Source organism: Xenopus laevis, chromosome 6S, assembly GCF_017654675.1.
Source record: "Xenopus laevis strain J_2021 chromosome 6S, Xenopus_laevis_v10.1, whole genome shotgun sequence".
NCBI lineage: Eukaryota > Metazoa > Chordata > Amphibia > Anura > Pipidae > Xenopus > Xenopus laevis.
The window spans coordinates 2,389,226-2,414,175 of NC_054382.1; the positions used below are offsets into that span (position 1 = coordinate 2,389,226).

General features: G+C 42.9%; 1 protein-coding gene across 1 annotated transcript in view; it reads left to right on the forward strand.

Annotated features, from left to right (window-relative positions):
- Nucleotides 1-19,004, forward strand: part of LOC108695580 (zinc finger protein 850) — a 32,835-nt gene extending 13,831 nt beyond the window's left edge. Inside the window, 3 exon segments of the mRNA XM_041568229.1 lie at nucleotides 5,747-5,750; nucleotides 7,819-8,883; nucleotides 17,873-19,004. Of these exon segments, the coding sequence (XP_041424163.1) occupies nucleotides 5,747-5,750; nucleotides 7,819-8,883; nucleotides 17,873-18,704 (1,901 nt within the window). The 3' untranslated portion in view covers nucleotides 18,705-19,004.
- Nucleotides 19,005-24,950: the final 5,946 nt, after the last annotated feature.

Sequence of the window (24,950 nt, forward strand, 5' to 3'; positions counted from 1 at the left end):
TCAGTATAAAGTATGTTAGTCCATGTATATTCCATGATACATTTGAAAAAAAAAAGGAATTTCAACGTGAGAAAAGTGAAAGTTAGTAATAACAGGCATTTCATTATAAAAACTTGGATTCTATTTGGAGGATTATTTTACTGCAGCCACTGGTTCTGCAGAGTTGGAGAAAGTTTGTATTAAACAATACAAAAACTATAAAATCCACATTAGATTACATGACAACACAGGACCCAGTGCAGTCTGTATATTCTGATTATTAATCAGTCTTGTGTATCGGCTTCTGGCAGATATTATTTGACTTGTGCTGTTTTGATCATTTAAGACCAGTGGCGTAACTAGTTGTTACTGGGCCCCATAGCAAATTCAATTTAGGGCCCTAAAATATTTATAAGTTGGCCTATATAACCAAGATATATTAAAATTACTAATTAATTAGGGTCTCACTGGGCCCCCTACACTCCTGGGCCCCCCTGCAACTGCAGGGTCTGCTTCCTCTATAGTTACGCCCCTGTTTAAGACGATCCCTAAGCAGCCCAGATCACACTGAGCATGTGCACAGTCTTGGTCTTGCAAAGATTTATAACAAAGTTACAAGATGGTGACCCCCTGTGGCCAACTTTGAAAGCATAAATCATTTGATTTATTAAGCTGGCCACAGACGCAAAGATTTGATTGTATGATTTTCAGGCCGTGTGTGGAGTTTCTCAACATTTTTAGTGAGACGACGATCGGTCGTTCAGTTGATAATATCTCTGCATGTATTGGAGATCTGCTGTGGGAGACGGTCACCAGCTTTGGTCGGACATACATGTAACTTTCATACGATTGCTGTCAGGGGCAGAACATTGGCTGATCTGTTCTTTTACTACTTTATTTGATCTAACAGGTCGGGAGATGGCACCAAACGATCAATCGTCTGATATGAAGGTAAATCTGCACGTCTAAGGCCAGCTTAAGGTTTCTGGTGAAATACGTTCATGTTTATGTTTATTATACAAAATACAGCGTTACTAGCCATATTCTGCTTTAGACTTTACTTCCCCTTTAATGTTATCATGATTTTCTAGTAGACTTAAAGTATGAAGATTTAAATTACGGAAAGATCTATTATCCAGGAAAACCCCAGGTCCCAAGCATTCTGGATAACAGGTCTCATACCTGTAATAGAGTGTGCTGCCCCAGCAGTTAAAGTTATCAGGGTTAGAATATATATGTTTAATTGCTTTGTTTATATACATACCCATTGTTACGCTGCCACCTAGTGACCAAAGCTATTCAGCAGCCTCTGTATTTCCTTGTTTGTAAACCCTCCTCCTATTCCTTCCTTGTGTGTGATGTCACTTCCTGCCTTCCATAAGTGAGGAGCTACAGCTAGAGTTGCCACACGGCCGGTATTTTACCGGCCTAGCCGGTAAAACACCTGCCAAGGCCGGGGCCGGTATTACAAATTTCCGGGCAATGCAATTGCCGGTAATTTGTAATACCCTTTAAAAAAAGCCTCTGGCCTGCCCCCAATTTGCAAAGAACTTACCTTTTTTCCAGCACCGTGGACGTCTCTACGATGTTGCTCCGCCACTTTTGTGACACACCATGTAGCCCCGCCCCTTTTTGCATCACAGACCGCCCCCTTTTGGTGCCCGCCCCCCACTGGCCGGTAATATTTTTTAGTAAAGGTGGCAACCCTAGCTACAGCTCAGAGGTTAGGAAGGAAATATTCTTTTTGACCTGCAGCCAGGGCCAGAACTAGTGGTAGGCAGAGTCGGCACGTGCCTACTCTGCAGAGTCTGAAGATCCTATTGAACGTACAAGTAAATATGTACTGAACCAGGATGCATCTAATGAAAACCAACCAATCTTACAAAATCCAAGGATAACTCCAGCAACTCATAATACAGGTCAGTCCCTTTTACCTATTACTACTAACACTGGTGCACCTTACAGTACCCAAACCATGGGGCTTCCAGCGCTGGCACAGCAACAGACCAACCACACAGATGTAGTCACTCAGCATGAGATGATACCTCCTACCATCTCTCAGGTGAACTCCAGCAACGACCCTCAGTTTAAACTAGAGCCAGCAAAAGCCTTAGAGACCAAACCACTGCTTAATGCTTGCGCCACTTCATTTTATCCTGGTTCACCTCACCTTTATACACCGGGAAGTTTATACAACCTCCAGGTTCCACAAGTTACCCAGGCACCAAAGAGTGAGAGATCAGACCTGACTGACTTCGCCAGGTAAAGAGAGATTCCGCACATCGGACCATCGGTTATGACTTCGCCAGATACATGATAAGTCGTGAGCTCATTAACGTTAGTCTCTCAAGGTTTGATGACTGTCCAGAGAATTGCAGAGCCTGGAGATCTACCTTTAAAGGTGCAATGGCTGACCTCAACCTCACAGCCAAAGAGGAACTTGATTTACTCATCAAATGGCTAGGTCCAGAGTCTGCAGATTGTGTTAAGAGACTAAGAGCTGTGCATGTCGACTACCCAGATGCAGGTCTTGCTGCTGCTTGGGAAAGACTTGAACAAACCTATGGCAGCTCTGAAACCATAGAAAGTGCCTTGTTTAAGAGACTACAGTCTTTCCCAAAAATAACCAATAAAGACAATCACAAGCTGCAAGAGTTCAGTGACCTTCTGATGGAGATAGAGTTAGCTAAGGCAGATACTCATCTCTCAGGACTTAGCATTTTGGATACAGCTCATGGTGTGAACCCAGTAGTGGTGAAGCTACCATATGGGTTGCAAGAGAAGTGGGCCACAGCGGGCTCAAAGTATAAGAAACAATACAATGTATCCTTTCCTCCATTTTCATACTTCTGCAAATTCATCAGTGACTATTCCTGGGTCAAGAATGATCCAAGCTTCAGCTTTAGTGAACCCAACCTTTCTACCTCATGGCATGACAACACAGCTACTAAACACAGAGACTTGCGTGAGTGTACTGAGTGCAGCAGTGACAAGCATATTGCAGCAATGCATCCAATACCTCTTCCTGATAGACCACAGTCTCCAACCCCCATCTCAAATCATGGCAGGGAGAAACAAGGATGTGTTCCTGCTTCAACAAAGATTTCAACTTCATATACTGAAGTCTGCGGAGAAGGCTATAGTCCCAAATGCTGTGCCAAGGTATGCCTAGTCCAGGTATATCCTGAAGGTCGAAGCAATAAAGACTTATGCTATGCTTGATGACCAAAGCAACAGATCTTTGGCAAGACTGCAGTTCTTTGAGATTTTCACCATCAAGGGAGATGCAAAACCCTATATCCTCAATACCTGTGCTGGTCATATAGAGACTCTGGGCAGGAGGGCTAATGGGTACATTGTCTCCTCAATTAAAGGTAACATTCATCTGCCTTTACTTACACTAATTGAATGTAATGAGATACCTAATAGCAGGAAAGAGATTCCCACACCAGAAGCTGCATGCCACCAACCCCACTCAGATTCCTACCATTAAAAAGGATGCTGAAATCCTGCTCTTGTTGGGGAGAGACATTCTTAGAGTCCATGAGGTACGGCAACAGTGCAATGGTCTTCATGATGCTCCCTATGCGCAAAGACTTGACCTAGGCTGGGTAATAGTGGGCGACGTTTGTCTAGACAAAATGCACAGGCCATCTGAAGTTGGGGATCAGATAGGATTTTTGCAGCCACTGGGACAGAATGTTCTGTTATACAGATAGCTAGAATCTCAGCTGCCATAAAGCAGGACAGGACTGCTGCTTACAATGGGGATCAGATAGGATCTGTGCAGCCACTGGGACAGAATGTTCTGTTATACAGATAGCTAGAATCTCAGCTGCCATAAAGCAGGACAGGACTGCTGCTTACAATGGGGATCAGATAGGATCTGTGCAGCCACTGGGACAGAATGTTCTGTTATACAGATAGCTAGAATCTCCCTGGAAAAGTTCAGATGCTAAAAAAAACCTGCCTCCCCAGACTGGCCATCTGTCTGTTCGGGGCCGCTATATCTTGTGTAAGTGGACTGCTCCTGATCAATCCGGCAGGCACTAAGACCGCTCCTCCACCCTATCTCCTGCTGTGGCTCCGCCCCTCCCACTCCTCTCTGTTCTCACGCTGCTGCTGCCTATGCTGTGCTGTGTGTGTGTCCCAGCCAGGGGTTAGGGTTGCCACCTAGTCGGTATTTTACTGGCCCAGCCAGTAAAAATGGTGCTTGATGCCAATGTTATTAATAGGGCAGAATAGAAAAATATAGGAAGGCCGGTATTTTTTCATGTATTATAAGGGATAATGTACCCCCTACTGTAAATGATAAGGATATTAGAAGTCACTGAGGGGTTGTTCTGTGACCATATAAAGACACAAGGCTGCAGGCTGAGTTATACAGGGAACTCTGAGTATCACTCATGTATTATAAGGGATAATGTAACCCCTACTGTAAATGATAAGGATATTAGAAGTCACTGAGGGGTTGTTCTGTGACCATATAAAGGCACAAGGCTGCAGGCTGAGTTATACAGGGAACTCTGAGTATCACTCATGTATTATAAGGGATAATGTACCCCCTACTGTAAATGATAAGGATATTAGAAGTCACTGAGGGGTTATTCTGTGACCATATAAAGGCACAAGGCTGCAGGCTGAGTTATACAGGGAACTCTGAGTATCACTCATGTATTATAAGGGATAATGTACCCCCTACTGTAAATGATAAGGATATTAGAAGTCACTGAGGGGTTGTCCATATAAAGACACAAGGCTGCAGAATCCGTCACATATTTTACATGAATTACAGTAAAGAGAAAAAGACAGCCCATACATTTCTGCAGTTTTACCCCACTTCCTGGTTGACACTGTGATGACTGAAGTCTCGTGAGAAGAGACTATGGCAGTAGTGATGTCAGAACCAGGAGTAGTTGGCTGAGGAGGGAGGACACATGACGGAGGTGAGACTACAGCCTTTGGTGAGAGAAAAAGCAGCCGATGCTGAATTCATCTGCTGAAACCATTTTAGGACATCCTCAGCCAAAGTCCATGATGTGAGATCTCCTGTTATGTTCCCCCTTTGTAATAAGTCTCTATTCACTCCTCAGTCCTGGCAGCAGCGTATTTCTCTCACATCTCACCCTCCTCTCACCCAACTCAGCCCTCAGCCCTCAGCTTTCTACTTTAACCATCCCCCACTCCTCCCTCAGCCTCATTATCAGCCTCATTATCAGCCTCGTTACCAGCCTCGTTACCAGCCTCGTTACCAGCCTCATTACCAGCCAGGCTCCTGGAGAAGATGAACTCTGACGAATGAGGACTCGGGGCTGAGGGAGGAGACAGTTATTATAGGAGAGGTGATGAGGGAGGAGGGCTCAGAGGAAATCATTAAAGGACCCGTAACATCATTTTTATTTATTTTTTAAAAAATGTGTTTCTTTTTAAAGGGATGCTGTCATGGGAAAACATGTTTTTTTCAAAACGTATCAATTAATAGTGCTGCTCCAGCATTATTATCCAGAAATCCATTTCTCAAAAGAGCAAACAGATTTTTTTATATTCAATTTTGAAATCTGACATGGGGCTAGACATTTTGTCATTTTCCCAGCTGCCCCTGGTCATGTGATTAGGGGGCGCTAGGCATATCCCTCAATTACCTGCCCAGGACCATATTTATATACACAGTAGGAACCCAAAGGGCCTGTGCCTACGACGACTGCTTTTGAGGGTGGCACTCGGGTGAAAATGTATTTCAACCCGAGGACTAGAGTCCTGCAGCGAGTCAGGTACCTTGTGGAATGAGAATCTTCTAGTGCCAGCCAATCCCCATCTACCGTATTAGCAGCCAGCAGTTTGGCAGACCTGATAGGGAACTATATTACTTATTGTTTCTGCAATCATTATGCGCAATTTGTATCCCCGACTTTGTCTTGTGTTTTCTATATAATGTCTCTGTTCTTCTTTTATCAGGACATTGCTTCATGATAAGAGTCGTCAGAATATACTGGTAAAGTCTATAAAGGCTACGTTTGGGCAACCCAGTGTGGAAGAATTTTTAAGGTTGGCACAACCGAAACCCAGGCTGAGTATGAGTGTGAGCCAACTGTATGAAATAAGGATCACTGCCTTTTGACTTGTTCGAAAAGCTTTTCTGTGACTAGTTATCTTCTCGTACACCTCTGTACTAAGGAGGATGGACCCCCAAGAGAAACATTTGGCCAGCAAGGAGTCTGGGCAGGACTTTGGTACTGAGCCCAATCCTGAATGTGAGGAAACATCATCTCTAACCAAAGACCAAAATCAGGAGCAAAGGAAAACTTCTCCAGGAGAAAAATCTTTTGATTGTGCAGAATGTGGGAAGAGCTTCCTCAGTAGGTTCTCCCTTCTCACTCACCAGGGAATTCACACACTCGGGTCTTTCAGTTGTGCAAAATGTGACAAGATCTTCCCTCAAAAAGCCAGTCTTCTCCGTCACCAACGTGTTCACTCAAAGAAGAAACCATTTACTTGTAAGGAATGTGGGAAATGCTTCTCTCAAAAAAGTTTCCTTGTCAATCACCAGAATACTCACACGGGGGAGAGAAATGTGACCTGTACAGAATGTGGGGAAACCCTGTCTTCCAAGACCAGCCTTCTAATTCACCTTAGAAAACACACGGGGGAGAAACCATTCACTTGTACAGAATGTGGCAAAGGCTTTGCCAATAACAGCCGCCTTGTCACTCATATGAAAATACACACGGGGGTGAAACCATTCTCTTGTACAGAATGTGGCAAAGGCTTTACTCAAAAGAGTAACCTTGTATCTCATATACAAATACACATCGGGGAGAAACCATTCACGTGCACAGAATGCGGCAAAGGCTTTACTCTAAAGGGTCAACTCGTATCTCATATGGTAATACACACAGGGGAGAAACCGTTCATTTGTACAGTGTGTAGCAAAGACTTTGCTAGGAAGCCTAGCCTTCTTTCTCATATGAAACAACACACAGGGGAGAAACCATTCTGTTGCTCAGACTGTGGGAAAACATTTGCACATAAAAGCAACTTGTTATATCACCTGAAAACCCACACTGTGCCCAGTTCTCTCACCAGTACTGAAAAATCATCTCTAACCAAAGACCTTCAGGGCCAAAGGAGAACTTCTACAGCAGAAACACTTTTTGAATGTGCAGAATGTGGGAAACGCTACGGCCATAGGTGCTCTCTTGTAGCTCACCACAAAAGTCACACACTGGGGCCATTCACTTGCACAGAATGTGGCAAGAGCTTTGCTGAAAAGAAAAACCTGCTCCGTCACCGGAATAACCACTCAGAGACGAAATCGTTCACTTGTAATGAATGTGGTAAAGGCTTCTATAAAAAAGAAATCCTTGTCATTCACCAGAAAATTCACACGGGGGAGAAACAAGTCACTTGTCCAGAATGCGGGAAAACCCTGTCTTCCAGGAGCAGCCTTCAAGTTCACCTTACACTACACACTGGGGTGAAACCATTCACTTGTACAGAATGTGGCAAAGGCTTTGGTAGTAGGAGTAGCTTTGAATCTCATCAGAAAACACACACAGGGGAGAAACCATTCACTTGTTCAGAATGTGGCAAAGGCTTTATACAAAAGAACAGTTTCTTACGCCACCTGAAAATCCACACAGGGGAGAAACCTTACCCTTGTACAGAATGTGGAATCAATTTCAGGTACAAGAGCAGCCTAGTACATCACCAGAAAATTCACACCGGGGAGGCGTCATATGTTTGTACCGAATGTGGGAAAAGCTTTCACCATAGGCACAACTATGTCAGTCACTTGAAAACGCACACAGGGGAGAAACCATTCAATTGTAAAGAATCCAGTAAAAAGGAGATTCTTGCCGCTCATCAGGAAAGTCACACAGAGAAGAAAAGTTTCCCTTCTACAGAACAAGGAGAAAGCTTTAAACAAGAGAACCAGTTTATTAGCCATCGAGATATTCACTTGAGGGTCAAACCTTTCGTTTGTAAAGAATGTGGGAAATCGTACTTTAGCAAGAGAGCACTTGCCTCTCACCAGAAAGTTCACACCGGTTTGGCGCCATACACATGCACAGACTGTGGCAAAAGCTTCCCTATAAAGAGCCGTTTGCTCATTCACCAGAGACTCCACACTGGGGAAAAACCTTTCACGTGTACAGAATGTGGAGAAGGCTTTCCTGCAAAGGCCACCTTACGCCGTCACCAGGTGAAACACACAGGGGTGAAACCTTTCACATGCACACAATGTGGGAAATCGTACTCTAGCAAGAGTGCACTTACCTCTCACCAGAAAGTTCACACCGGAGAAGCGCCATACACATGCACAGACTGTGGCAAAAGCTTCCCTATAAAGAGCCGTTTGCTTATTCACCAGAGACTCCATACTGGGGAAAAACCTTTCACGTGTACAGAATGTGGAGAAGGCTTTCCTGCAAAGGCCAACTTACTCTGTCACCAGATAAAACACACAGGGGTGAAACCTTTCACTTGCGCAGAATGTGGGAAATCGTACTCTAGCAAGAGAGCACTTACCTCTCACCAGAAAGTTCACACCGGAGAGGCGCCATACACATGCACAGACTGTGGCAAAAGCTTCCTTGAAAAGAGCCGTTTTCTCATTCACCAGAGACTCCACACTGGGGAAAAACCTTTCACGTGTACAGAATGTGGAGAAGGTTTTCCTGAAAAGGCCACCTTACTCTGTCATCGGATAAAACACACAGGGGTGAAACCTTTCACTTGTACAGAATGTGGGAAATCGTACTCTAGTAAGAGAGCACTTACCTCTCACCAGAAAGTTCACACCGGAGAGGCGCCATACACATGCACAGACTGTGACAAAAGATTCCTTGAAAAGAGCCGTTTGCTTATTCACCAGAGACTCCATACTGGGGAAAAACCTTTCACGTGTACAGAATGTGGAGAAGGCTTTCCTGCAAAGGCCACCTTACGCCGTCACCAGATAAAACACACAGGTTGAAACCTTTCACTTCCACACAATGTGCATTTTACACCTTTTCGAAATGCCACTTCAGACAAACTCAGCTGTCATTTCTGGGTCATATAATTTCACAAGAGGGATTACTGCCTGACCCTGACCATGTCATCGCTGTTACACAAGCACTTACTCCATCTGATTTCCAGACCTTACAAGCTTTCTTAGGTCTTACTTCATGGTATTCTAAGTTTATTCCCAACTATGCTTGAGTTGCGGAGCCACATGGAAAACACCACATGGAACTTTAAGCCTGGTTTGGTCAGATACTGCTCAACTTAGTTTCGAAATAGTGAAACAGTTAATTGTGAACAGTCCAGCACTAGCTTTATTTGATCCTGCACTACCCACTATGGTTACTACAGATGCTTCAGGGGTTGGTGCAGTTCTCACACAGATCCATGCCAATCATACAGAGAAAACTGTTGCATTACTGGGAAATCTTGGAAAATATTTACAACAGAGTTCCTACATAACTACAGAGCAACGTGCAATGCAACAACCCAAGCATCTCCAGCTAAATCATTACATTGCAGACAGATACGCACTAAGTTAAATGTTGCAGACATCAAACTTCCACAAAATACTGTGCCTACAAAATCATCTACTGCTGACATTGTCAAACGTCAACAAGCCAAATGCAAGGCTTATACTTATACTGGTGCAAGAGAAGTGCACTTTCAGCCTGGATATTTAGTCAGAATTAAGAAACCAGCACTACTGAAACAAGGACAATCTAAATTTACTACACCACTTGAAGTGAGATTTCCAGCGAGGACCATACACATATGAACTGTCTGAATCAGAAAACTACCTGCATGGACCAAGGACTATGTGATGTGAAGAATTCATAATATTGCTTTAAGATGCATTGTTGCTATTTATTTCATTTGTCCGAATGTTTTCCTACTATAGGGGGAATATATGGTGTTTATACAAATAGCCTGTAGGTGTCACTGTACACAAGACTTATACTGTGCATACACAGTAATTTTTATACAGCATAAAGCATTAGAGTTAGTTACTGTTGAAGTGTGTAATGGCTGCAGGAACCTGCTAATAAAGCATATATATACTCTACTCATCCTCAGCTACCAAAACACAACAAAAACCTTACAAACCCAGAATATGGGAAGACATTCCTTCATTCACAAAAACAGGGCTATACTTTCTTGTTCAACATGTGTGCAATGAGCAGGACTTTGCTGGAACAAACTTTTTTACAGAGATCATGATATCTAATTTTAAAAAAAAGCATCTTTATTATAGGGGAAGAGACGGCTAAAAGTAAAACATTGATCTGTGTTTTATACAGGTATGGGATCCAGAAACCTGTTATCCAGAAAGCTACAAATTACAGAAAGGCCGTCTCCCATAGACACCATTTTATCCAAATAATTAGAATTTTTAAAAATGATTTCATTTTTCCCTGTATTTATAAAACTGTACCTTGTACTTGATCCAAACAAATATATAATTAATCCTTATTGGAGTTTTCTCATGTAAAGGAGAAGGAAAGGCTAAAATTAAATAAGCTTTATCAGAAAGGTCTATATAAATACACCAGTAACCCCTCAAAGTAATGCTGCTCTGAGTCCCCTGTCAAAACAAACAGCACATTTCTTTCCTTCTATTGTGTACTAATGGGCTTCTGTATCAGACTTCCTGTTTTCAGCTTAAACCTCCAGGGCTAGGGCGTGAGCATGCTCAGTTTGCTCCTCTCCCTCCTCCCATCCCTGCTGTAATCTGAGGTCAGAGCTGTAAGTGAGCAGGGAGAGACTCAGGCAGGAAGTGATGTCACACCAAGCTAAAATGGCAGCTGCTATCCTAAACAAACAGAGACAGTGTCTACAGCTGTTTACTCAGGTATGGTAAAGCATTCTGCAGAATAAATATAGCATTCTAGCTTGTACTATTGTGGCTAATCTGTTGCCAATAAACTGTCTTGGAGCTTTCCTTCTCCTTTCGTATATAAAACCCCAGAACATACAGTTTAGCTGTATAATATAGTTACACAGTTACATAGTTAAATTGGGTTGAAAAAAGACAAAGTCCATCAAGTCCAACCCCTCCAAATGAGGGGCACCCAGCCCCATACACACACCCCTCTCTACTTTTAATTAAATTCTATATCCCCATATCTATACTAACTATAGAGTTTAGTATCACAATAGCCTTTGTATTATGTCTGTCCAAGAAATCATCCAAGTCCCTCTTATAGTCATTAACTGAATCATCACCCGGAAGTGCATTCCCCAACCTCACTGTCCTCACTGTGATGAACCCCCTACTCTGTTCCTTTAAATGAAACTTCTTTTCCTCTAGTCTGAAGGGGAGGCCTCTGGTACGTGATTCTCTTTATGGGTAAAAAGGTCCCCTGCTATTTGTCTATAATGTCCTCTAATGTACTTGTAAAGTCTAATCATGTCCCCTCACAAGCGCCTTTTTTCCCCCAGAGAAAACAACCCCAACCTTGTCAGTCTCCCCTCATAATTTAACTCTTCCCTCCCTCTAACCAGTTTAGTTGCACTTAGTCTCTGCACTCTCTCCAGCTCATTTATATCCCTCTTAAGGACTGGAGTCCAAAACTGCCCCCATACTCCAGATGAGGCCTCACCAGGGACCTATAAAGAGACACAATTATGTTTCATCCCTTGAGTTAATGCCCTTTTTTATACAAGAACTTTATTTGCTTTAGTAGCCACAGAATGACACTGCCCAGAATTAGACAACGTGTTATCTACAAAGACCCCAAGATCCTTCTCATTTAAGGAAACTCCCAACACGCTGCCATTTAGTGTATAACTTGCATTTATATTATTTTTGCCAAAGTGCATAACCTGCATTTATCAACATTGAACCTCATTTTCCAGTTTGCTGCCCAGTTTTCCAGTTTAGACAAATCACTGTGCAAAGTGGCAGCATCCTGCATGGAACCTATAGTTCTGCACAATTTAGTCTCATCTGCACAAATAGAAACAGTACTTTCAATGGCACCTCCAGGTCATTAATAAACAAGTTGAAAAGCAAGGGACCTAGTACAGAGCCCTGCGGTACTCCACTAACAACACTGGTCCAATTAGAAAATGTTCCATTTCCCACCACTCTTTGTAGTCTATCTTTTAGCCAGTTCTCTATCCAGGTACAAATACTATGTTCCAGGCCAACATTCCTTCATTTAACCAGTAACCTTTTGTGTGGCACTGTATCAAATGCTTTAGCAAAGTCTAAGTAAATAACATCCACTGCCATCCCAGAATCGAGGTCTCTGCTTACCTTCTCATAAAAAGAAATTAAGTTAGTCTGGCAAGATCTATTACGCATAAAACCATGCTGGCACACACTCATAGTATTATGATTTGCTATGAAGTCCAGTATCTTATCCTTTATTAACCCTTCGAAAAGCTTTCCTACCACTGACGTCAGACTAACTGGCCTATAGTTTTGAGGCTGAGAACGGGATCCTTTTTTGAATAGAGGCACCACATTAGCAATTCGCCAGTCTCTCGGCACTATGCCAGATCTCAATGAATCCTGAAAAATTAAGTAAAGAGGTTTGGCAATCACAGAGCTAAGATCGCTAATTACCCTGGGATGAATACCATCTGGCCCCGGACCTTTGTTAATCTTAACATGTTCTAGTCTCTTTTCAATTTCATCATGTGTGAACCATGTATCATTAGTTGTATTACAGGAACCAATCAGCAGCTAACAGGACCTGACAGGGACCAGAGAACATCTATAGGGCGCTCCAATAAAGGGGCTATTTTTAAAGATAATATTAATTTTTAGCACCATGTAAAAGCAACACCATATATTACTTATAATTGCCTACACAATTAGGGTTTTTTCATTTATCCTAAAAGTCTCCTTTAAAGTAATAAACTGCACAAAGTACTGTTGCCCTGCACTTCTGGACCACCATCAGCGGGGCACAGGGGATACCGTTGTTCCGGGCCTAAAGGGGGGCCCGGCTGTGCTGCACTTTTCAAATTAGCAGGACCCCCCTTAATAGCGCTGAAGTATAAGTACTGTATATGCAGTGCTCATCTATTTCAGCAGTGATCCTTCTGGTATGTCTGGGGTTAATATCCTCACTGACCATTTTCAGTAGAGATCTATCAGAGATATCTGGATAATTATGACTAAATGAAGTAACAAAGTAGCTAAAAATGTTGCCCTGGTGCAGCCAGTCCTGTGTATAGAGATGGGGTGCAGCGGACGTTGTGAAGGGGTGATGGTGGTTGCAGAGGCAGGTGTGTTTATGTGTTTGGTGGGACCCTGGGGTGAGGTTCTCAGGTTTACCCCAGTACCCCAGTCCAACACTCTCTGTTTTAAAACAAACATCTTATTGGTTGCTATGGTTACTGCACCTAAGCAATTGTTTTGTGCTTTTCAGGTGGACAATAACTCATTATAAGAAACATGTAAATTGATGGTCTATATGTAAAGTTGGACTGTATTTTAGGTAAATGTGAGAATCTGCGATATGCTGTAATCTGTTAATATCAGCAAAAGCAAAAGATGACCACCAATAAAATGGTGGCATTCTTCATGGCTGAATATTTGTGTCAAAACCATTAGCTTCCGTTCTATTGGATCTCAGTCAGAAGCTGAAGCCAAACACTGTTACATCACTGGATTGGGAATGAGGTACCTCCCCCTTAATTGATACAAAAGTATCTAAGTGCACCTGTCACGTACTCTGGGCTCTCTGCCAAAAGCCAAGTAAGTTAGAAACATTGTATCTTTTTCAGGCTGTTCAGTGCAGGAGGTCAAAGAGAAAGTCGGGACATTTCAGTCAACATTGTGACTGTCCTGCGAAAAACGGGACAGTTTGTAGGTATTCACTCCAGCCCCGATTGTGGCCACAACTACTGCAAAGGTATGTGCCGGGGGCCCAGAGGTGGGTTGGGGGCCCTGTGGTGGAAGCCCTGGTGGGCCTCTCACCAATCTGGTTCTGATTCTTTGTTACTTCCTGTTACAGGAAGACACATTTTTGGACAAAAAGAACTTGGTTTGTCACAATGAGTTATTTTTCTGAGCAAAGAGATCCATGCAGAGGGCCAAGTTAGGACCCACTATCTAAAATTGGTACATGGAAGAACCCAGAAAGAGGGAAGACAGAGATAAACAGAGTTGTAAGTCGGTAAGTACTTGGAAAACAGACGGGATTCATTTTTCCATAGGGAAGTTTCTGGCTCAGAAATAGAGATCAGGAAGAGGAAATATGGAGAATCGAGGTTTTGTACTTAGGTAAGTAATGCCGGAAAAGATAAGGGTCACTGACCAAGGCAAAGTATGTGCAAATCATCTGAACTTTTTCCTAAGGTAAGTTTTGTGGGGTGACTGGACCACCCTAAATCCTATTCCTACAGAGACCCTTGGTTCATAGAATAACAGTCCAACACCTACATCTCTATCAGACTTTCTCTACTCTCCATGACAACTCCTGGCACCAGATATTTATGATGCTTTTTCTTGCTGTCAGTTTCTCCAGGAGATCAGAGGAGGACTCAGCAAGGGAAGAGACCAACGATGAAATAATAAAGGCTGAGGAGGATCCACATTCTAATGCTGGTAAATAACAGGCTTGTAGTGTTTGCTCAGCACTAAATAGGTGCAGTACAATAACTACTGGCTGACCTTGGTTTCACTATAACTCTCTTTCACACTCAATACAATGACAAGAAGTAGATCAGACGGGAAGGGGATTATGGTTGATAGATCCTCTCTGGTCTCTGTTGCAAAGGAGTAGTGGATGTGCCCAAATAGTCCTTTACCCAGAAGCACAGTAGGCAATGGGTATCCAATCACAGCCCTGCATTTATACAACAAAAGAAGAGCTTCAGTCCCCTCTCAGGTCAGCCTATCTGCTGGTTGGCTTTCTTTAACATCGCAATGGGAAAGAGGACTGGGTGGGTGGTGCTAGCAAGGTTTTTGGGGAAAATGTGTTAAAGGTACAAACTCTATTATTAGAATTTAAATAATTGTTATTGATGCTATGTCATGAATATGTCTTCAAGCCTCTCTCAGGCTATAAAATGTGCTTACACGTAGCACCGTAGCCAAACGAATGGGCCTGCTATAGTGATGTGTGGGTCGAGAAAACCTTAACCTGAACCCCACCCGAATCCGCCTGTACCCTTCTTTACCCCTCTACTTATAGACCTGTTCTGCCCCGCTCATGATGTCACAAAAGGGGCGGTGTTGGTGAGCGCATATAAAACCAGAAGGCGGCAGTGTAAGGTTGTGGGCGGGGAGAGCAAGCAGTAGAGCTCAACCCAAACCCAACCCAAATACAACTGGTAACATAGTAACATAGTAAGTAAGGTTGAAAAAAGACACATGTCCATCGAGTTCAACCTTTTTTTTTTTTTTTTTTTTTTTTTTATTAACTACCTATCTGCCAGTTGATCCAGAGGAAGGCAAAAAAAACCCATCTGAAGCCTCTCGAATTTGCCTTAGAGGGGGAAAAATTCCTTCCTGATTCCAAAATGGCAATGGGACCAGTCCCTGGATCAACTTGGACTATGAGCTATTTCCCATAACCCTGTATTCCCTCACTTGCTAAAAAGCAGGGTGTGCTGAGATGGCTAGGAAGTGCTTGCAGGGCTGTATTTAGGTCCGATGCTGCCCAAGTCACCAGATCTAAACGCCCCCTACGTGGCGCGTGTGATGTCAGCATGCATGGATGTCATGGAAGTGATGTCACATGACATGTACGCATGATGTCACTTCCGCCAACCAGCCCAGCCCCCTACCCCTCACCCCCAGCTCTTTCACTGGATTACCTATGTTAATCCATGGAAGAAGCTTGACGATCTTTTTTTTTAAATTTATAGGCATCCAAGGGCCGCCCCCCAAAATCTGCCGCCCCAGGCACAGGCCCTCGGGTGCTTTAATAATACGCCCCTGAGTGCTTGCTCATCTTCTTATGTGTACGTCTCCCTTTTGTAGATATGTCTGAGGAGGAGCCTGAGATACTGAGGATAAAGATAAAAGAAGAAGAACCTGAAGATGTGGATTATATGGGAAGCACCAGTAGTGACGATGGTAAGTGTCCCCAGTCAGACCCAGTACCTAGTCCCACTAACTGTTGGTGGGTTTTATTTTTCTGGCCCCATTACCAGAGGGTGGGAGAATTCATCAACTCACTGTAAAGCAAGAATTTATTTCTCATTCCTGAGCCCACTGCTTGGCCAGTTGGATTATTGTTCACTGTTTATTTGTTCTTTTTGCTCGGCTAGTCCAAGGGCTGACCCGTCAGACAGTAAAGAGGTACATAGAAGCCCTTCCAATGCTAGCCCATATTGCCAAGATGGAACTCTTCTAGTAGGGACACATTTTTTGTGCGTCAATTTTAATGCTCGCGCTAAAGTCAATGGACGTCCGAATAGGGTTGACGCGTGGCGATTTTGACACCGGCCGAATTTTCGCTGGAGATTCACAAATTTATTCGCCGGTGGTGAAATGCGGAAATGTGTCGCGAATTCATGACAGGCGAATTTATTCGCCCATCACTGCTGATAATTACTTTACTCCTGTCCTGTGCTAGACTGGGACTCCTGTGCTCTTAGGACTCACTAGAGAATCACAGGATCTACTCTCCACTTACAATTAGATGTAGATAGTGCTTAGGCTAGGGCCACACGGGAAGATTCAGGGACATTGGTCGCCTGGCGACTAATCGCCGCATCTTTGAGGCGACTAATCTCCCTGAATAGCTTGCTGGTATCTCGCACCCGCTAGCGCTAAAGTCGCCTGCTCCTATTCACACGCGGCGATACGTTTTACAAAGTCGCTGGAAATTGCCTCGAGGCAATTTCAAGTGGCTTTGAAAAATGTATCGCCGCGTGTGAATAGGCGCAGGCGACTTTAGCGCTAGTGGGTGCGCGATACCAGCAAGCTATTCAGGGAGATTAGACGCGGCAATTAGAATCTCCCTGAACTCTTCCCATGTGGCCCTAGCCCTTAATGTAATAGGTAATATATAGACCTCTGGTGTAAATGGTCTTTGGCTGTGGTTCACTATGATCAGGACCCACTGGGAGATCTTCTGGTAATCTATCAGGCCAGTCCAACCATGTCCTAGTTTAGTTCAGTCATCATAACAAAGCTACTAGTGTTTCAAGTTTCTAAATGTTGCAGATTCCATTGGGGAACCAGATCTAATACAGATAAAGGCAGAAGAAGATCTGGACCTTGATGATAATTGTATCCATGTGGAGGCGACTTACAGTGAAGGAGGTAGGGAGCCATTGTTCTTCCAGTAATATTGGGATATTCAAGATACCTAAATTACTCATATTTGGTCCTCTTTACCCAGCCTGGCTGACCAACGGTGCCTCTGTGAATAATCTCACCAGCCAGTTAGATCCTCAAACAAATCAGTTTTACATTAGATTGTCAGGACTGTATGTCTCTATAACAAATCAGTATCTGCCCACAATGCAAGGTGGCCCACAAGCTGCCTTATTTGCTAATAAGAAAGTACATGTTTAGGTTGGGGGTCACAAGAACAAGGCACTGATGTTCTTTTCTCTGATTATAACCAGATTTCAGAATTCAGAAAATGTCAAATTTTTTGCCTTTATTAGAACCCTGCTTGAGTGTTGAGGGAAACTCCATCTCTGAGCTGCAGAGAGATTGGTTGAAGCACCAGACAGCAGAGATACCAGAGTCCGATACATGCCCCAATACCCTGCCTCAAGCCAAGGATCCATTTAGAAAATTTCAAGAAAATGTTTCTGGAACACAGTGTAAGTGCAGAGAAGGCCTGAGTAGTTCTCTAATCTCTGAGGTCAGTCCCTACACCAGGAAGAAGAGAGGAAGAGTCTGTTTCACGTCAACTCAACTCAATTCACATAGAGCACAGTGTGCCCATAGGAAACAGTTTAGTTGCACGGAATGTGGAAAGGACTTTCCTCAGAGAAGTCTGCTCCTGACCCACGAGCGGGTGCACACGGGGGAGAAACCTTTCACATGTACAGACTGCGGGAAATGTTTTTCTCAGAAGAACCACCTTCTGTCCCACGGGAGGTTACACACGGGAGAGAAACCCTTCATCTGCACAGAATGCGGGAAACACTTTTCACAGAAAAGCCACCTTCTGTCCCACGAGAAGATTCACACAGGGGAGAAATCGTTTGTCTGCGCAGAATGTGGGAAAAACTTTGCTCAGAAGAGCCACCTGTTGAGACACGAAAGGGTGCACACGGGGGAAAAACCTTTCACCTGCACAGAATGCGGCAAACGGTTTTGCCAGAAGATGAGTCTCCTGTCCCACCACAAATCCCACACTGGGGACAAACCCTTCTCTTGCACGGAATGCGGGGAGCGCTTCTCTCTAAACAGCACCCTTAACAAACACAAGAAACTGCATATAGGGCTCAAGAGCTTCACCTGCTTAGAATGCGGGAAAAGCTTCTTCCAAAGGTTCAACCTTATGAGCCACGAGAGGATTCACACCGGAGTGAAACCATTTACCTGTACGAAATGCGGCAAAAGATTCTCCCGCAAGTTCAACCTATTCTCTCACGAGAGAGTGCACACGGGGGAGAAACCATTCCCGTGTACAGAATGCGGCGAGAGCTTCTCTTGGAAGAACCAGCTGTTAATCCACCAGAAGCTTCACACGGGGGAGAAACCATTTATCTGCAGAGAATGCGGGGAGGGTTTCTTGATGAAACGTTCCTTTCTCAAACACCAAAAGCTTCATGTACGATCGTAGCATTTGTCACTTAATGTCTCCAAGTAAATATTTCTATAAATCACAGGTTCAACGCTAATTAAAGGGTAACCAAACACTCTGCACAAGTATTATGCTGAAGGTGTTAATATTGGGGTGCTGGGGAATCTTCCTATCCCAGAAATCTGCACCTGTGCTGTAAGGTTTCATCTTCAAAAACTCAACTGGATGAATTTTGTGCTTTACTTCTCTAGAAATTGCTCCTAAAATAACGGAGGCCTAACACATTGTCGTGATCATGGGGTTGATGGACATGTTTGAAATTATGGGTTTATTTTTTTTTAAGAAAATGAACATTTGCAACATTCTGATGCTTTTAAGCAATCGTTTGCACAAAATGTAGGGGTACCTTTGCATTGCTGTTCCATGTGAGGTATGGAGAAAATAAATACTGGCACTTATGGAAGGTGTTGGTGACACCTCCATGTTCTCTAGAACATTCCCTTATTAAGGGAGAGACATTTATTATAAATTGCACAGAGACTAATTCCAGGTGGAACAGAGTCACAGAAAAGATGGTTATAGACAGAATCTGCTTTTGTTCTTTCCCAAGCAGCTGATTAACCCCATAATGTAGGTGAGACCTATGACTGGCACACGGATGCTTCCAGCTGCTGCTCAAAACCATATCATGGCTAGAGGTGGCCTCTTCAATATCCAACAGATCAGGTCATGGGCTGAACGGACAGGTAATGTAGGAGTGGTTGACAGGCAGCAGTAGATGAAGAGTTGTGGCGGCTCTTAAAGGGATATTGTCATGGGAAAAATACATTTTTTCAAAATGAATCAGTTAATAGTGCTGCTCCAGCAGAATTCTGCACTGAAATCCATTTCTCAAAAGAGCAAACAGATTTTTTTATATTAAACTTTGAAATCTGACATGGGGCTAGACATATTGTCAATTTCCCAGCTGCCCCTGGTCATGTGACTTGTGCCTGCACTTTAGGAGAGAAATGCTTTCTGGCAGGCTGCTGTTTTTCCTTCTCAATGTAACTGAATGTGTCTCAGTGGGACCTGGATTTTACTATTGAGTGCTGTTCTTAGATCTACCAGGCAGCTGTTATCTTGTGTTAGGGAGCTGCTATCTGGTTACCTTCCCATTGTTCTGTTGTTTGGCTGCTGGGGGAAAGGAAGGGGGTGATATCACTCCAACTTGCAGTACAGCAGTAAAGAGTGACTGAAGTTTATCAGAGCACAAGTCACATGACTTGGGGCAGCTGGGAAATTGACAATATGTCTAGCCCCATGTCAGATTTCAAAATTGAATTTAAAAAAAATCTGTTTGCTCTTTTGAGAAATGGATTTCAGTGCAGAATTCTGCTGGAGCAGCACTATTAACTGATTCATTTTGAAAAAATTTTTTTTCCCATGACAGTATCCCTTTAACCACCTCGCTGGTTGACATGGTCCAACTGCAGATTCAATTCCAAATGAAAGGTGGACTGGCCATAGACGCATTGATAATAATGTACGATACGTATTCAGTGTGTGTATATGGCGGGGGACGAGCCCACCCATAATCAGCAGAAGATTTGGATATCGGCTTTTTAGGAGTCCAAACATGAGCCCCTGTTACTGCTGAATCGTCAGATACAAGTAAAATTCTATTGTTCCTCCCTGTGTATCTGACGATTCAGCTGTAACATGTCCGTATTGGAAATGAACGACCAATGGTCAGAGGAAAGATCACAATTGTTATGTCTATGGCCTCCTGTATCTGATCAATGAACTGACCAATATCCAGAGTACAAAGATACTGTCTGGAACGTCCACTGAATATCGTATGAAACTTTACGTTGATCTTATTGGTAGAATTATGGCTTTAGACTGATTGCTCAATGCTTTGGGCAGAGTATGGAGTCGCGCACAAAGGTTAAATCTGCCCATACACCGTAACATCCACTTAAGGGTAGGACTCCACGAGCGATTTTGTCGCGATCCGACGCGCTGCGACAAAACGCATGCGAATTGTCGCATGCGACAAAAATAAGGCGAGAGAATTGTCGCCTGGTGTCGCATTGTTGATCCGACGCAATCTGCCTGTCTGCTGCGTCTGCATCCGACTGTCAGATCGCGACAAAATCACTCATGGAGTCCTACCCTAAAGGGCTGGTTCTGCTTTAAGGTAACTCTTATTATGTTATAGAACGGCCAATAATTCTAAGCAACTTTTCGATTGGTTTTTATTATTTATTTTTTTATAGTTATTTGCCTTTCAAATGGGCGTGGCTGACTCCCTTCTAAAAAAAACAAGTGCCCTGTAAGGCTATACATGTATTGTTATTAGGGATGCACCGGATCTACTTTTTTGGATTCGGCCAACCCCCCCCCGAATCCTTCACGAAAGATTCGGCCGAATACCGAACTGGACCCTAATTTGCATATGCAAATTAGGGGTGGGAAGGGGGAAAACATTTTTTATTTCCTTGTTTTCTGACAAAAAGTCACTCAATTTTCCTCCCCGTCCCTAATTTGCATATGCAAATTAGGATTTGGTTCGGCTGGGCAGAAGGATTCGTCTGAATCCGAATCCTGCTGAAAAAGGCCGAATCCTGAACCGAATCCTGGATTTGGTGCATCCCTAATTGTTATTATTTTTTATTACTGATCATTCTATTCAGGCCTCTCCTATTCATATTACAGTCTCTTATTCATATCAGTGCATGGTTGCTAGGGGAATTTGGACCCTAGTTACCGGATTACTTAAAATGCAAATTGAAGAGCTGCTGAATAAAAAGTTAAATAACTCAAAAACCACAAATTGCAAATTGTCTCAAAATATCCCTCTCTACATCCTACTAAAAGTTATTTCAAAGGTGAACAACCCCTTTAATTGACGACGTTGCTATATAATCCCGGATTTGCCCATCTACGGTGGATGATATCAGGCTTTAATCCGATTGATCAGATTACAACGGCGGGTATAGAAGCCGTTGGAGTGAGGACGCAACAACTCGCCAATGAGGTTCTGATCCATCAGGAAAATCAAACCTGCCCAATTGACTTATGGATGATTTTTGGCGTTTTGGAGGTCCCCATAGACAGATAAATGGTCAAATAGGTCTAAAGGGCCCAAATCAGCAGATTAAAGCTGCCCACATATGGCTACCTTAAAGTCACATGACTATTTCTATTAGTCGATTGAAAATAAAAGAGAAACAACTCTTCACTCCCTAAATAAAAGAGACCTCAAATGTTCCACACGAGGACCGACAACTGTCCGAAAATCAAATGTACTTAAAAATATAAAGAAAAGAATACCCCGTGGGTAACAACTTAATCAATAACCAGCATACAGGAAGCTCTTAGGATTAAATAAGTCAATTCAATAAATTCAATAAATAAATTAAAGTGCAATTAGTGCCTCCAAATAAATTAATCAATTGTACAGCTATTTAATTTTAAATTAATTAGTAAAATTCTATAAAGTGCCAATTAGTGCATGATATTCGAAGTAATTTATTCAATTATCATTCCCAAAAAAAAATTCAAGGTTAGCCTAAAACCAACAGGGCTAAAATAGAAATGATAAAATTCCTTTAGAAAACAATAGGTAGTTAGTTTTGGGACAGCTCCACCATCTTATGTTTCATTATATCTTCTTTCTATTCTATTTGACCGCAGTATTTGGTTTTAGTTTCTAATCCTAATTTGGTCATTTTTTAATTTAACGAGATCTCGTAATTAATTTAATCTCCAGCAATTATTATATACAAATTAGTGATTAATTCAATATAATTTTTTTGGTTCTAATAATTTTACTTAATTTAATTCTTTACACAATTAATTGCACCCTAAAGGAATTTTATCATTTCTATTTTAGCCCTGTTGGTTTTAGGCTAACCTTGAATTTTTTTTTGGGAATGATAATTGAATAAATTACTTCGAATATCATGCACTAATTGGCACTTTATAGAATTTTACTAATTAATTTAAAATTAAATAGCTGTACAATTGATTAATTTATTTGGAGGCACTAATTGCACTTTAATTTATTTATTGAATTTATTGAATTGACTTATTTAATCCTAAGAGCTTCCTGTATGCTGGTTATTTCTATTAGTCCTCTCACTGATGACCCCAATATCCCCCCCCAGGAAATTCGTTTTTATTGTCTGCGCTTTCTACTTGTGGGCTGATTTCTTTTCCTGGCAATGGGACAGAATGCAGAGTCAGGAATATAAAGCTGCAGAATTAACTACTTACATATCTCATGTTACACAGGCGGGGGGTCCTACTAGCAGACGTGGGCTCATGTTTTATCCCAAGTAATCCATTAAACAGTATTAATTGTGTTACAGTTGTAACTAAATACCCATTCAATGTGCTGCAATCTAAACTTTAATACTGTCAATTATTATTCTATAAAAACTTTTATAAAAATGTTACTGTCTGCAGATGTTATTTTATGCTACGTTTTAAGGTTGGACTTTAAATACATCCAGGTGTATATCTGTAGCCCCGTTACCCTGTGGTGGGATCCATTGGACGTGAGAGTTATTATTAAAAAGGAAAGTACACTTGCCCTTAAATAGGGGGGACATTACTAAACTAAAATTGCTTGTGCTGCTCTTTCCTGTGGTTTTTACCACTTTTTATTTTCCCAGCCCTATTTGCATAAGCAAATTAGGATTCGGTATTCAGCCGAATCTTTGGTGAATTTTCGACCGAATCCCAAATAGAGGATTTGGGGTATCCCTAAATGTAAGTCGTGGGTAACAGGACAGTCTGTACAAGGAGGACGCAGTAACTCGCTGCATCAATGTTTCAAGGCCAGGCAGACGCCCTGTGTAACCTAGGTAACACGAAAAAGACGCTCATTCGAAAACAAACGCAAAGAAGGACAGACATGCCGGCCACAAGGGACTGGACTAAGGGGTGGGAGGCAGATAGGGTTGCCACCTTTTAAAGAAAAAAATACCGGCCAGTGGTGGGGGCAGATAATAAGGGGGCGGGCCGTGATGCAAAAGGGGGCGGAGCCAGCAGTCAGCGACGTAAAAAGGGGCAGAGCCACAGGGTAGCGCCGCAAAAGGGCTGGGGCCACATCGCAGAAGCCAAAGGAAATGTAAGTTTTTACTGGAGGGCAAGGGCTTTTGTAAAGGGTATTACAAATTACTGGCAGCTACATTGCCGGTATATATATAATACCGGCCCCGGCAGGGTTTTTACCGGCTAGGTCAGTAAAATACCGGCTGGGTGGCAACCCTAAAGGCAGAGAAGGTGTGAGCCTGGTGCCTCCAAACTTTGTGCCCTGGGCATGTGTCTATTGTGTACCCCTAGTTCCAGCCCTGCTCTGTGTATCTGTAAGACTAGGGGAGTATAGACAAAGCAGAGCTATAATAGCCCAGGGGCCTGGGAGTTTCATGACAAAAGCTCAGGGAGGCTCTGACGTGATGTTGCTGCGGTGTCTGTAGGGAGGCCCTGGGTCACCTTGTATAGCCCAGTTGGCAGGACAGAAGTAGCCCCACATCTAGTGTCTGTTATCATAAATGAGACAGATCTTTAAAGGAGACATATAGGATGAATGGAAAAACCCTCATTTTGTAGGCAATTATATATGGTGTTGCTTTTAAAAATAGCCCCTTTATTAGAGCTCCCTATAGATGTTCTCTGGTCCCTGTCTGTGTTTCAAATGAGGGGTGGGCGTGTCCATGAAAGAAGCACAGTAGGAGGGGGACAGCCAATCACAGCCCTGCAGTCACACAAGCACAGACAGGCTTCAGTTCCCTATCAGGTCCTGCTAGCTGCTGATTGGCTCCTGTCCTACAGTGCAGTGAGCTGAGTGCACAGCCTGGGAATTCAGGGAGCAGCAAGTGGAAGAGAAGGGAGGGATTATTAGGGGTTTTTGCAGAAATATTCAATAAATCAGCCTGAAACACTACTTTTTTATATACAATTCTTCTATATCTAAATGAGTATAATGCACTATTATAAAATGTCTCCTTTTAAATAGAAGATTACTGTATAAGTTCTTGGGCTGCCCAGGATTTCCTCTTGTTTATTTGCCGTTTGTGAAGATGGGCAAGTTACTGGGCCCCCACAGAGAAATATTTTAAGGGCCCCCGTATTGTTCAGATGATGATCTGTGTCACACACTCCAACCCACAGAACTGGTTTATTATCAAATCTCCAGCCCTGGGCTCACGTTCAACCGACTGTTACCCTTTAAATGGGATGATTCACCTTAAAGTAAACGTTTAGTATATTATACAATGGACAATTCCAATA